Source organism: Arvicola amphibius, chromosome 7 (assembly GCF_903992535.2).
Source record: "Arvicola amphibius chromosome 7, mArvAmp1.2, whole genome shotgun sequence".
In the NCBI taxonomy this organism is placed as follows: domain Eukaryota; kingdom Metazoa; phylum Chordata; class Mammalia; order Rodentia; family Cricetidae; genus Arvicola; species Arvicola amphibius.
Window position 1 is genome coordinate 119,569,678 of NC_052053.1, and position 11,943 is coordinate 119,581,620.

At 43.3% G+C, this 11,943-nt stretch overlaps 1 protein-coding gene across 1 annotated transcript in view; it reads right to left on the reverse strand.

Annotated features, from left to right (window-relative positions):
• Positions 1-11,943, reverse strand: part of LOC119818530 (protein only RNase P catalytic subunit) — a 97,486-nt gene that overhangs the window by 84,626 nt on the left and 917 nt on the right. Inside the window, exons 2-4 of the mRNA XM_038335992.2 lie at positions 10,535-11,792; positions 8,281-8,328; positions 6,891-7,023 (exon numbers count right to left, since the gene is read on the reverse strand). Coding sequence (XP_038191920.1) covers positions 6,891-7,023; positions 8,281-8,328; positions 10,535-11,511 — 1,158 coding nt within the window. The 5' untranslated portion in view covers positions 11,512-11,792. The remainder of the gene's footprint in view (positions 1-6,890; positions 7,024-8,280; positions 8,329-10,534; positions 11,793-11,943) is intronic.

Sequence of the window (11,943 nt, forward strand, 5' to 3'; positions counted from 1 at the left end):
TAGCAAATCGCTCCTTGGTTTATATTTCATAATCCCAAATTATAAGCATGCCACAGAAAGTAGGCAGTCCTTTGTCATCCAGATGTCTGTAATGTTCCTAGAACCAAATAATGTAAAGTGTTGGCTATAATACTGGCTAATTTTTTTGTTTGTTTTGTTCTGTTTTTGAAAGGGGCAATTGCAGGCATGAACCACAGCACCTTGTAAAATATTGTTTTACATATCTATAGTAAATAGCATTATAAGATGAATCACACAGTACCAAATTCCATGTAGTGGAAGTCTCATTCCTTGGTATCTCAGAATGGTACTTCATTCGGAGAAACATTAAACTGAATTTTGTTATTTTTTGAGACAAGGCCTCATGCAACTCAAGCTGGTCTTTAACTTGCTATATAAGAGAATGACCTTGCATGCCACCTCTCCTGTCTCCACCTCCCAGAGAGCTGGAATTAAAGGCCTGAGCTGTCTTATGCAGCTGGGGAACACCCTGAAGTAGTAATGTAGACTCTGTTGGGTTGGCTCAGCACTTGGAAGGCCCTGACTCAAAAAAAAAAAAAAAAAAAAAAAAAGGTAAAATGATGTTTGTTGGGGTAGAGAGACGGATCAAAGTACAGGCTGTTCTTCCAGAGGACCAGGGTTCAAAACCTAGTAGCCACACAGCAGCTCGCAACCACCTACAACTCCAGTTTCGGGGAATTTGGTACTTGACTCAGTTTTCATCCCCAACCTAAGTGGCAAACAAAACGTTGGCACATGGCAATTATCTCATAGATGTGGTTGTAATTATTAAAGTATCAAATAAGGAGGGCCAGATGTGGTGGCCCACGTTTTAAATCCCAGTATTCAGGAGGTAGAAGCTGATAGATCTCTAAATTCAAGTTCAGCCTAGTCTGCAGAACAAGTTCAGGTGAGCCAGGACTACACAGTGACTACACAGGACTACACAGTGACTACACAGGACTACACAGGACTACACAGTGACTACACAGGACTACACAGGACTACACAGTGACTACACAGGACTACACAGGACTACACAGTGACTACAAAGGACTTCAAAGGACTAGAGAGGACTACAGGGGTCAACAGACTACACAGTCTTTTTGTTTGCTTGCTTGTTTTGAGATAGGGTTTCCCTGTGTAGCCCTGGCTGTCCTGGAACTCTGCAGACCTGGAACTCAGAGATCCACCTGCCTCTTTCTCCTAAGTGCTAGGATTAAAGGCATGTGCACCACACCTGGTAGGAGAGAGAGAGAGAGAGAGAGAGAGAGAGAGAGAGAGAGAGAGAGAGAGAGAGAGAGAGAGAGAGACTTTGAAAACGGGGGAGGCCGTTAGAGGGAAGGAGAGATTTAGACTATTATATAGGGCTGGCAACATAGCTCAATGGTAGCATACTTGACAAACATGGAGAAGGCACAGGATTTGCTCCCTAGAACTAAAAAAGAAGTAAATAAAATGGAAATAAATCTTATCCAAGGACACTCTCAACATGTCTGTGTAAGAGTGGCATTTCAGGTTTTATCTGTTCAACTCCACCTGGCTTCTGCCAACACCCACACTCCACACACTCTGAAAGGAACTCAAGGCAACACTGATGGGAATCTGACTGACACCCTATGCCCTTTAAGCTCGCTCTTCAGCTCCAAGGAGCTCCCTCTGCACTCTTACCTCTATGGCCGCCAAATCCACGAGCTCCCACCCACCTTCATTTCCTTCCTTATTCAACGTGGTCTTGTCCACCACCAAGTCAGCTCTCGCCTGTCCGCTCAACTCTTATTTTCCAATTTCCCTCGATTGTACCAGACTAGCAAAATCTCAGACCATCAAATTCATCTATCTTTTCTGTTCCTATGACTAAAAATGGCTCGCTGTAACAGATCGATGCCATGAGTAAAACACCTTCCAGCCTCAACTGGGGCACCAGAGCAACACGCTGACTCGTTGCTTCACAAATAATCTGAACTCCAAGACTTTAACTCTTCAAATTCCCTAGCGCTACCATCACTTTTCTTTCCTTTAAACGAACAATTTCTTCCTGTACTTCAGAGAAAGTCGTCGTCTGAACAAAAGCACCGAGTTCTTTACCCCATCTACCCAGCTAACTCACCCAACCTCTTTAATCCCTCCCTCTAGGCTAGAGTGGGTTGGTTTCACTCCTGTTCGGCAGAAAGACTCTAAACCGACTCCTGCTTCACTCAGCCTGCAGAGATTAAATCCCAAATCAATACAGTCGTGCACCCACAGCACTAAGCAGAGCACACTAAGCATCTTATCCTGAGCTTCCTGACTTTGAAATGCTGGTATCCTTGAGACATTTTCGTGATTTTTATGACTGTAACAGGCTGAGAAGTGCATGGCATATGTGAAGTCAAGCAATGTTCCCGGGGAAAAGTTGCACCTACATTCAACAGTCTAAAAAGCTCATGGACTGACTAGAAAACTAATGACTATGGAAAGTTGGAAAGTTGACGGGCCCAGGGCTGAATTATCTTGGGCTATCTTACCCCTCAAAATAGCCACTTATTGCCCACCTCTGTGTGTGTGACCTAACATCCTTGTGACCATTAGGTAAATAATTTTGGAAACAAACACTTAGCTTCCACCAGCCCAAAGGCTTAGAACACCATCAGGGCATCTGAGACCTGTAACAGAGATCTCCCCATTTCATTATAACCTGCCTAGGGGATATTTCCACCGAGGTATTTTTAAAGTGCCTTGATTTATGACTCCTTTTATTTCTATAAAAACTTAATGAAGCTATTATCACACTGGAACATGGAATTTTGGGTAACTCTACATTCTCAGGCCAAGGTCACTCAAAACTGACTCCAGAGTAAACTACATTCCCCTTAAGATGAGAGCTGTGCTGTTGTTTTAGTCCACTGACACTAATTATTAAATATGCATGGTAGCGATTACTTTTTAATAGCTTAAGCCTTTTTTCCCCAAGAATTAGGAGACAAGGAGGGGAAAGACTCCCAGTACGGAGCCAAGGAGAAAATGGTGTTCCAAACCTCTGCACATACAAGCAGCTCTGTGAGTCGGCCTGATTAAACACATCAGACTCTCCTGCCGTCTGAAGCACTGTCTAGAATCCGGAACTAACAGGATTCAAGGGAAGACTTCATCTGAGGTGAAACCAACAGAAGAAAATGAACAACTCTTCTTTCTATTCGTTCAGAGTAGGTATTTAAGATGAACTCCAGCAATGCAGAGCCACTGGTAGTGTCAAACAATAGAATCCAACTGGGGGAGCTCCAGAACTGGGGTAGAGGCACCTCAGGGTGGGTGCCTGGGATAGGGATGGACAGGTGTCAAAAGAGATGGGGACTGAATTGAAGGGGCTCCCACTAGCCAATTAGGGACATCAACATAAATGACAGCAATGGATCCGACCTAGCAGAGAGAGCACGCAAAGAGTCCTCATGTCTACATTAATGACTAAACAATAAATAAAGGGGGAAGAAATAGTTCATACACTATAAGGCCAGTTACTGGGAAAGAACTGAATAATGACAAACACAATCTTTGCCCTTTCAGAAAGCAGGGGTCATTTTAGCAATGGTAAAAACACTGAGGAAAAGGTGCACGGTGCCACGGTGTCAGCATGGCCTTGGCTGTTACTTCACAGATGGTTTGGTAACCATAACGGGGAAATGTGTCTCTACAACAGAGAGTTCTGGCAATCGCTCTCTTAATCAAGGGATCAAACAGCAGCAGGGACTGGAGCTCGGAGCTTAGGGGTAGAGGGTTTGCCCACAACATGTATATGAGACCCTGTTTCTAACCCCAGTGTCACAAAAACAAACCGCTACCCCAAACAAATGAGCATCAGCAACAGTGACAGTAAGTTGTGTGTTACACCAAGAAGCATATGGCACATAGCATATTCAAAGGCATTTGCCCCAAACTAAAGAAACAAAAACAGACAGCCTACAGTCTTACTACCAAAGACCAATCTTAGGTTTCATTCCCAAGAGCTCATTTAGAATTTGTATTTTAAGATCTTCTGGTGATTCACAGATTCAAAATTTGAGAAACCCTGCATGAAATTCATCATCAAGATTATAGGTTATCTAATCGTAAGTGGTCACATAGATGAGCAACATTGAATGGACTCAGGTTTATTTATACATACAAATGTACAGATATGTAATAATAATCATTTTAAAAATATAGTTTTATGTGTATGAGTGTCTTGTCTACATGTGTGTATGTTCTCTGTGTGCCAGGTACTGGTGGAGGCCCGAAGAGGGCACCAGGAACACAAGTTATGGGCCGCTGTAAGCCATCATATGAGTACGGGGAACTGAGCTGAGAGCCTTCACAAGAGAAGGCCCACAACAACAATAATTAAAGATGATGAGGTCAGAAAGTTGGGGGCACTGGAGGAATTGAAGCGGGGAGAAAATGGGAATCACTAGAGAGATGGCTCAGAAGGTGATCAGAGGATCCAGGTTCTGTTTCCAGCACCCACATTGTAGAACGAACAATAAAAAACCTGAGACGGTATTGGGGTTCAAGCTGAAGATCAGAAAAGCAAAGCAGCCAAGCTACTGCAGAGTTCTTACCTCTACCAAGGCTCAGACAAACAATGTGACTACAGACTGCAGTGCTCTCCACCAAACCTCAGACTGCACTGAGCTCCTGTCTCCTCCCGCCTTATATTCCTCTCTCCGCCCAGCCATACCACTCCTGTCTCCACCTCCCTAGTGCTGGGACTGAAGGCCTGTGAGCCCCAAGTGCTGGGAGCACCATTGTGTGAGTTCTATTTCCCTTTCAGACAGATTCAATCTCACATAGCCCAGGGTGGCCTTGAGTCCTGGGTGTGTGTGCCACCATTTCCTGGCCTCTAGTGGCTTAGCTCTGCACTATCTTCAGGCAAGCTTTATTTATTGAAACACGAATAAAATATCACTATACACAGGGTGACTTACAACCACCTGTAACTCCAACTCCAGGGTTTTATGCCTTTTTCCGTCTTTCATGGACACCAGGCACACATATGGTGCACACACACACACACACACACACATATATGCAAAACGTTCATATGTATAAAATAAAATAAATAGGTCTAAAATATGCAATTATCCTGATCAGGGGATAAAATATAAATATATTTACATAAATATAAAATATAAAGTACATTTATTTAGAGACAACAGACAAAAAATTTTTTTTGAAACAGGATTTTACTATGTAGTGAAATACCTGGCTGTCCTGAAACTCCCTTTTGCACCAGGCTGGCCTCAAACTCAGAGATCCATCTGCCTCACCCTCCCAAGTGCTGTTACTGTACCCAGCGAGGTGTTATTATGGTACCCAAAGTTTTACTTTATTCTGAGACTAAGGTCTTTACTGGTCTGAGCCAGGTAGTAGTGGCACACCTTTAATCCCAGCACTCAGGAGGCAGAGGCAGGAGGTTCTCTGTGAGTTCAAGGCCAGCCTTATCTACAAAGCAAGTTGCAGGACAGCCAGAGCAACACAGTAAGACCCTTTCTCTAAACAAAACCAAAAAAAGAAGAAGAAGAAGAAGAAGAAGAAGAAGAAGAAGAAGAAGAAGAAGAAGAAGAAGAAGAAGAAGAAGAAGAAGAAGAAGAAAGAAGAAGAATTTGCTGAAAATAGTTTCCTGGAAGTACTCAGAGGAAAAAAAAAAAATAAGCACCCACCCACTTGAGTACTGAAATTATGATTAGATATAAGACTGACTTTAATGAATTGTAATATACCCAATTATTCTACAAAACTCTAAATTATCCAGGCAGTGGTGGTGGCACACGCCTTTAATCCTAGCACTCGGGAGACAGAGGCAGGTGGAGTTCTGAGTTTGAGGCCAGCCTGGCCTACAGAGCGAGTTCTGTGAAGACTGGCAGTTGTGGCCGCCAGCTAAATCTAGCCTACTGCTTGTTTTCAATGAGCAGTTTTTGGTTTTGCAGGGGCAGGATGGGTGCGCATGCATGTACGAGCGTGTGGGGGTGAGTGCGCATGCATGGACGAGCGTGTGGGGGTGGGTGTGCCCATGTGCATGTACGAGCGTGTGGGGGTGGGTGCGCATGCATGGATGAGCGTGTGGGGGTGAGTGCGCATGCATGGACGAGCGTGTGGGGGTGGGTGTGCCCATGTGCATGTACGAGCGTGTGGGGGTGGGTGCGCATGCATGGATGAGCGTGTGGGGGTGGGTGTGCATGCATGGACGAGCGTGTGGGGATGGGTGTGCCCATGTAAGCACATGGAGAGGTGGAAGGTGGACATCCTTCATCACACCCCACTATATACCTTTCATTTTGTTTTGCTTTTCAAGACAGGGTTTCTCTTTTAAATACATTAGTGTTCTGTCTTTCTGAGCATCAGATCCCATTACAGATGGCTATAATATACCATGTGCGTGCTGGGAATTGAACTCGGGACCTGGGGGGGGGGGGAAGCAGTCAATGCTCTTCACCGTTGAGCCATCTCTCCAGCCCTCCACTTTATGTCTTGAGACAGAACATCTCACCCAGAACTCACTGTTTCAGCTAGACTAACTAATGGGTAAGGCCTCAGAATCCACCTGTCTCCATGCCCTCCCCCAGGCACGGGCCACCATGTCTAGCTTTTATATGAATGTTAGGTATCTACACTCAGGCTCTTGAGCTGACACAGCGAGCCCTCCACCACTGAATCATCTTCTTAGCCCTGTGAATAGTTTAACGGAACAGTTACAATCACTCATTTACATATTATCCATTGTTGTTTTAATTATAACAAAACCAAAACATTACAGCAGAGACTGTATGGCTCACAAAGCCCACAATACTCGCCATTTGGCCTTTACAAGAAAAAAAATTGTTGCCCTCTGCTCTAGACAAGCAATCTGAGAATACAATAAAGCCTGTCGAACTCACCTGAGGCGTTGTCTTTTTATACTGGTCACCACCGACTATCACATCCCTCATGATTTCTCCCTTGAGAAACTCATATTCTTCTGGACTCAGATGAATAGACTCTAAGGCTCTACCACAGCTTGAACAATGGCCACTGCAATTGCAACGTTTTATATTAAATAATGTCTTGGAAAATAATTTTTTTCTAAAATTAGTAATTCCAAAGCACAAGGAAACAGAAATGAAATACAAAAAAATCAAAACTTTTGTGACCATCACATTTGTTTGCTTTTTTTCTCTTTTTTGTAAACCTCAAAATATCTATCAGTATGCCAGAAAACCCAGAAAAAAAAATTACTAGGCACCTAGATAAAAAAAAAAAAATTTTTTTTCTACAAAAATATTTTGGGTATATGTATGTTTTACACTCTAAGAAGAATCACGGTGGAGGGGGGCAGTGGTGGCACATGCCTGTAATCCCAGCACTTGGGAGGCAGAGGGCATCAGCAAGATATTAACACACACCATTATGGTGACGGAGAGAGACAGCAGAAAGAGCTAGGTGAAATTTTAGTCATTCCTAAAGCACAACTAGGTCAGCCTTCTAGGGGGCAAACATCACTAAGGTTTAACACAGGCTCACAGTATCAACGGGACAAACATTTTGAGTACTCCAAAATCTGTCCACATGCCTGTAATCCCAACGCAGAAGGTTACAGCAGCAGGATTACTGTGTTTGAAGCCAGCCTAGGCTACAGATCAAGACTCTCTAAACAACAACAGAGATTTTTCTCCCCTCAGGATCTTTAATTATAAATTCTTGATTATCCTACCCCTAAAATGTTCTTAAACGTTTTTTTTAATTATCAGAAGTTTTGCCACTGCAGATTTACTTTTAATTATGTCTCTCTCTCTCTCTCTCTCTCTCTCTCTCTCTCTCTCTCTCTCTCTCTCTCTCTCTCTCTGTGTGTGTGTGTGTGTGTGTGTGTGTGTGTGTGTGCAAGCAAGTGAGCACAAGTGAAGGCAGAGATCAGGTGAGAGCAGACAATCCCCTGGAACTAGAATTACAGGCAGTTGTGAGCCACCAGATGTGGGTGCTGGGAACGGAGCCAGATCCTATGGAAGAGCAGGAGCAGCTCTTAACCACTGAGCCATCTCTAGACCTTCCTACTTTTTTTTTTCTGTTTTTTTAAGAAAGGATTTCTCTGTGTAACAGTCCTATCTTGGAATTTACTTTATAGACCAGGCTGGCCTCAAAGTCACAGAGATCTGCCTGCCTCTGCCTCCTACGTGCTGGGATTAAAGGCGTGCTCCACCACTACCCAGCTGAGAGCTTCCTATTTTTAAGCCAATACCAACAGAACTTACTATATTTGAATCAAACAGATTGAAGACAAATAAGGGTCTTTACCTTCTCTGGACTGTAGTGAATTGTCCTTCCCATTGTCTTCCAGGAATGCTACAAAAAAAGATTACAAAACCAGATTATCAGAATGTTAAAAATTCCTACTGAGTCTAAAGACAATCACTGTATTTAGACATTCTGTAAGGAAGAGATCTGAAAAGTTCAGAATACTTTCTTCGGATGGCTTTCACCACGACTGCTAGGATGTGGTTGAGGTTAAGGACCAGACAGCATTCTACTGCAGCCTACAGTATCCTTTTGGTTCACCTCCTGACATAACCCTCCTCTTCCTCAAATCTTGTCTAAGGGTAAGCACGACGGTGCATACCTTTATTTCTAGCACTGGGGGGTCAGAGGCAAGCAGATCTCTGTGAGTTCAAGACTAGCCTGGTCTACACAGAGAGTTCCAGAATAGCCAGGGCTACACAGAGACCCTGTCTCAAACATAACAACAACAACAAAACTAAAGCCTAAATCTACCTTCACTAGAAGTATGCAAAAACTAGAGATACTATTTAAATAACACTCAGCTCTAACATCTTCATAAAGCTGCTAGACATAGCACCTGCTTGGAGTAATTTCTCTATTCTCTTGGGCTGCTGCTACCTGTAGACCACTACCAGGAATGGCATTCCTAATGAGGTTGAGAATGGCATCCGAACAGATACTATACAGGAAACACACAGAGTTTTAGTGTAATTGGAGCTACCCAAAAATTATTTATTGATTTATTCTCAGTCACCATATCCTTACTTCCTGTTGATTCTTTTTTTCTTTTCTTTTCTTTTTTTGGTTTTTTGAGACAGGGTTTCCCTGTAGTTTCTAGAGCCTGTCCTGGAACTAGCTCTTGTAGACCAGGCTGGCCTTGAACTCAGAGATCTGCCTGCCTCTGCCTCCTGAGTGCTGGGATTAAAGGCGTGTGCCACCACCGCCCGGCCTTCCTGTTGATTCTTGATCCCATTGCCTTCTTTCCTTCACCAATTAATTCAGACCTCACGACCTCATACCCAAATCTAACCTTGCACTCAAACAAATATCCCTATTTTCAATCTTAATTCCTCTCCCATCAGACCTTCTCCTTGCTTTGATACTTGTTCTTCTAAAACTCTACTCCAAAACCAGCATTCTTGAAAACAGAACAAACCCCAAGCTTTTAGATTTTCTCACTCTCACTCTTCTTCTTTGGATGCTCAATAAATTTGTTAAGATCATCAGACATGATTCCTACCTAAAAGTTCTGCAAACATGATATATAATAAAAAGAGAAACTGAAGGAGCAAGCTTTTAGGAAATGGCCAGACATAAATTAACGGTGAAGAAAGGAGAATAAAGATGGAGCAATAAACAGTTATGCAGTTGACAGCATGAGTCAAAGCAAAGGAGAGCTTGGGAGAATAGCCAGACAAGGAAAGATGCAAAATCAAATAGTGGGGGATGGTTTTCCATTGAGTACCAGGATTGATCAGGAACTGCCCCGTCCACTCTAAGCATCCTAAGGGATGAGACCCAGGGATTACAGAATAACTGTAAGCACATTATTTACGTCACGACTTTTGAAAATATGATCATTGCGTAAAGCGTTTGCTGCACAAGCAAGACCCGAGTTCGGATCCCTGGAGCCCATGTACGAGCCTGGCATGGAGCCCTGGAACCCATGTACGAGCCTGGCATGGAGCCTGTCCTTGTAACCTCGATCCCTGGAACCCATGTACGAGCCTGGCATGGAGCCTATCCTTGTAACCCTAGCAACATGGGAGTGAAGACAGGTAGAGCTCAGACGAAATGCTAAGCTCCAGGTTCAGCTAGAGACTGTCTCAAAAGGAGGGTGGACTTTGATAAAAGACACCCAGAGTCAAACCCTGCTCTTCACACCAGAGTATGCATCCACATACACATGTGCACACCCCACATGCACCTAAACCCGTTTCTTGCTCTAATTTCTTGCTATAACATAATTATTCATATTAGCTGTCTCAGAAAATAAGCTGAATCATAGTTTTAAAAGGAAGAAAACTATTATATAAAAAGAAAAGATGCTGTATAATTTCCTTTTATGTGGTGAGAAGAGATTAACACAAATTACTCCTACTACTTTTTTAAGAGAATATTTTGCTTTAAAAGTAGAATAGTTCTTACCTCAGGATGGGAGAAAGCACAATCTGAATAAAATGAGTCTCAGCAACTAATAAACAACCCAAAAAGGGGTCTACTTTTAAAATACAGGTACCAAGATAAAACACATATGCAAAATCAAAATTACCTTTCAAACCATGTTTTTATACTGTGTGCAAATGACTCTCCAGGATACAGATGATTATTCCTTAGATACAAAAGAATGTCCAGTAGTTTGTCCAAATAGTGATCATCATTTATGTCTTTGCCAAAATCAAAGAAGGCTTTTAAAGTTTCCAGCAGAGGAATGAGATTATGACCCACCAGTTCCTTATACAAACTCCAGGCCACGTCCACATCCTGATGAAGGAGGGCTCCCTGAATACAGTCATTATAGTTCCTTTTCGAAGGGACCATGACTTTTTTAATGTCTTCTAACAGCAGCAAGGCCTCTCTCCACCTGTCTGAGTGGATCAATCCCCGGATGAGAATGGTGTTAGCCGCAGTTTCTAAACACTTGTACTTGGCTTTCATGATTTCATAGACGTCGATAACTTCTGATGTCTGCTTGTGAGAGACGCAGAGATACAAATACTTGACGAGTAAATTATACCCTACGATGCCATTGTTCTTTGCTGCGACCCATGCCAGGAGGGACTTAGCCGCATCTACAGAGCTACTGCTACGCACCATCTGCGAAATGACCCAGTCTTCAAAACTGGCCTTCCCGTTGAAATCCTCTTTAAGTTTATCCCACTCTCCAGAACTCAGGGGTTTAGTTGGAAGTTTGATGGTGCTCATCACATGCGATGGGGCATGCTCTCTCTGCTGGGGGTTGCTAGTTAAGTGTGACCTTTTCTTAGCTGCCCCGGCAGCAAAATAATGATCAGAAGAACCTTGCCTATTGCTGTAATTTCCTTTCTTGGGTGTTCTAGCTTTGGCAAGCAGCAGATTCATTGCTTTGCTATTTGGAGGAGGCGTGGCTTTGACAGAAAACCGTCGGTGCTGGTTCCTGGTAACCGGGAGAAAGAAAAAGACAGGCGAAGTCGCAGGGCCCAGCTCTAAGGAAGGGGTGCTCATCCAAAGTTTCGGAAAGCTCCGAAAACCGGGCAAATAGAAGGTCATCCTGCAGTGAGTTGAAAGAGGCTTAACAATAAAGCAGCTCCGCTCTGCTATGGAAAATTACGAGATGGGAGGTTGATGATAGTTGATGCACAATTCTTGAAAAGGAGACTTTGTGTTTCTTCCTTACAAACAAATCACGATTGTGCTTTAGGAGTGATTTAAAGGCAAGGAAAGCATACGAGTTCTCTCCATTAAACAATGATCCAGGGATCTTCAACACCAGTAGCAAATCCTAAACCAGAAGACCGCACGGGAATCCTGTCACATTCCAATTTTCGAATCTGAGGAAAAAGCACAAGAGGGACCTCTTAGTTTGACTCATGTGCATCACAACGGTCTTGAAGAAGGGCAAGGTACCAAGAGAACTAGAACAGGGAAATAAAGTAATAACCTCGACCAGGAACCACCAACCGCAGCCCCACCAGCAAGAAA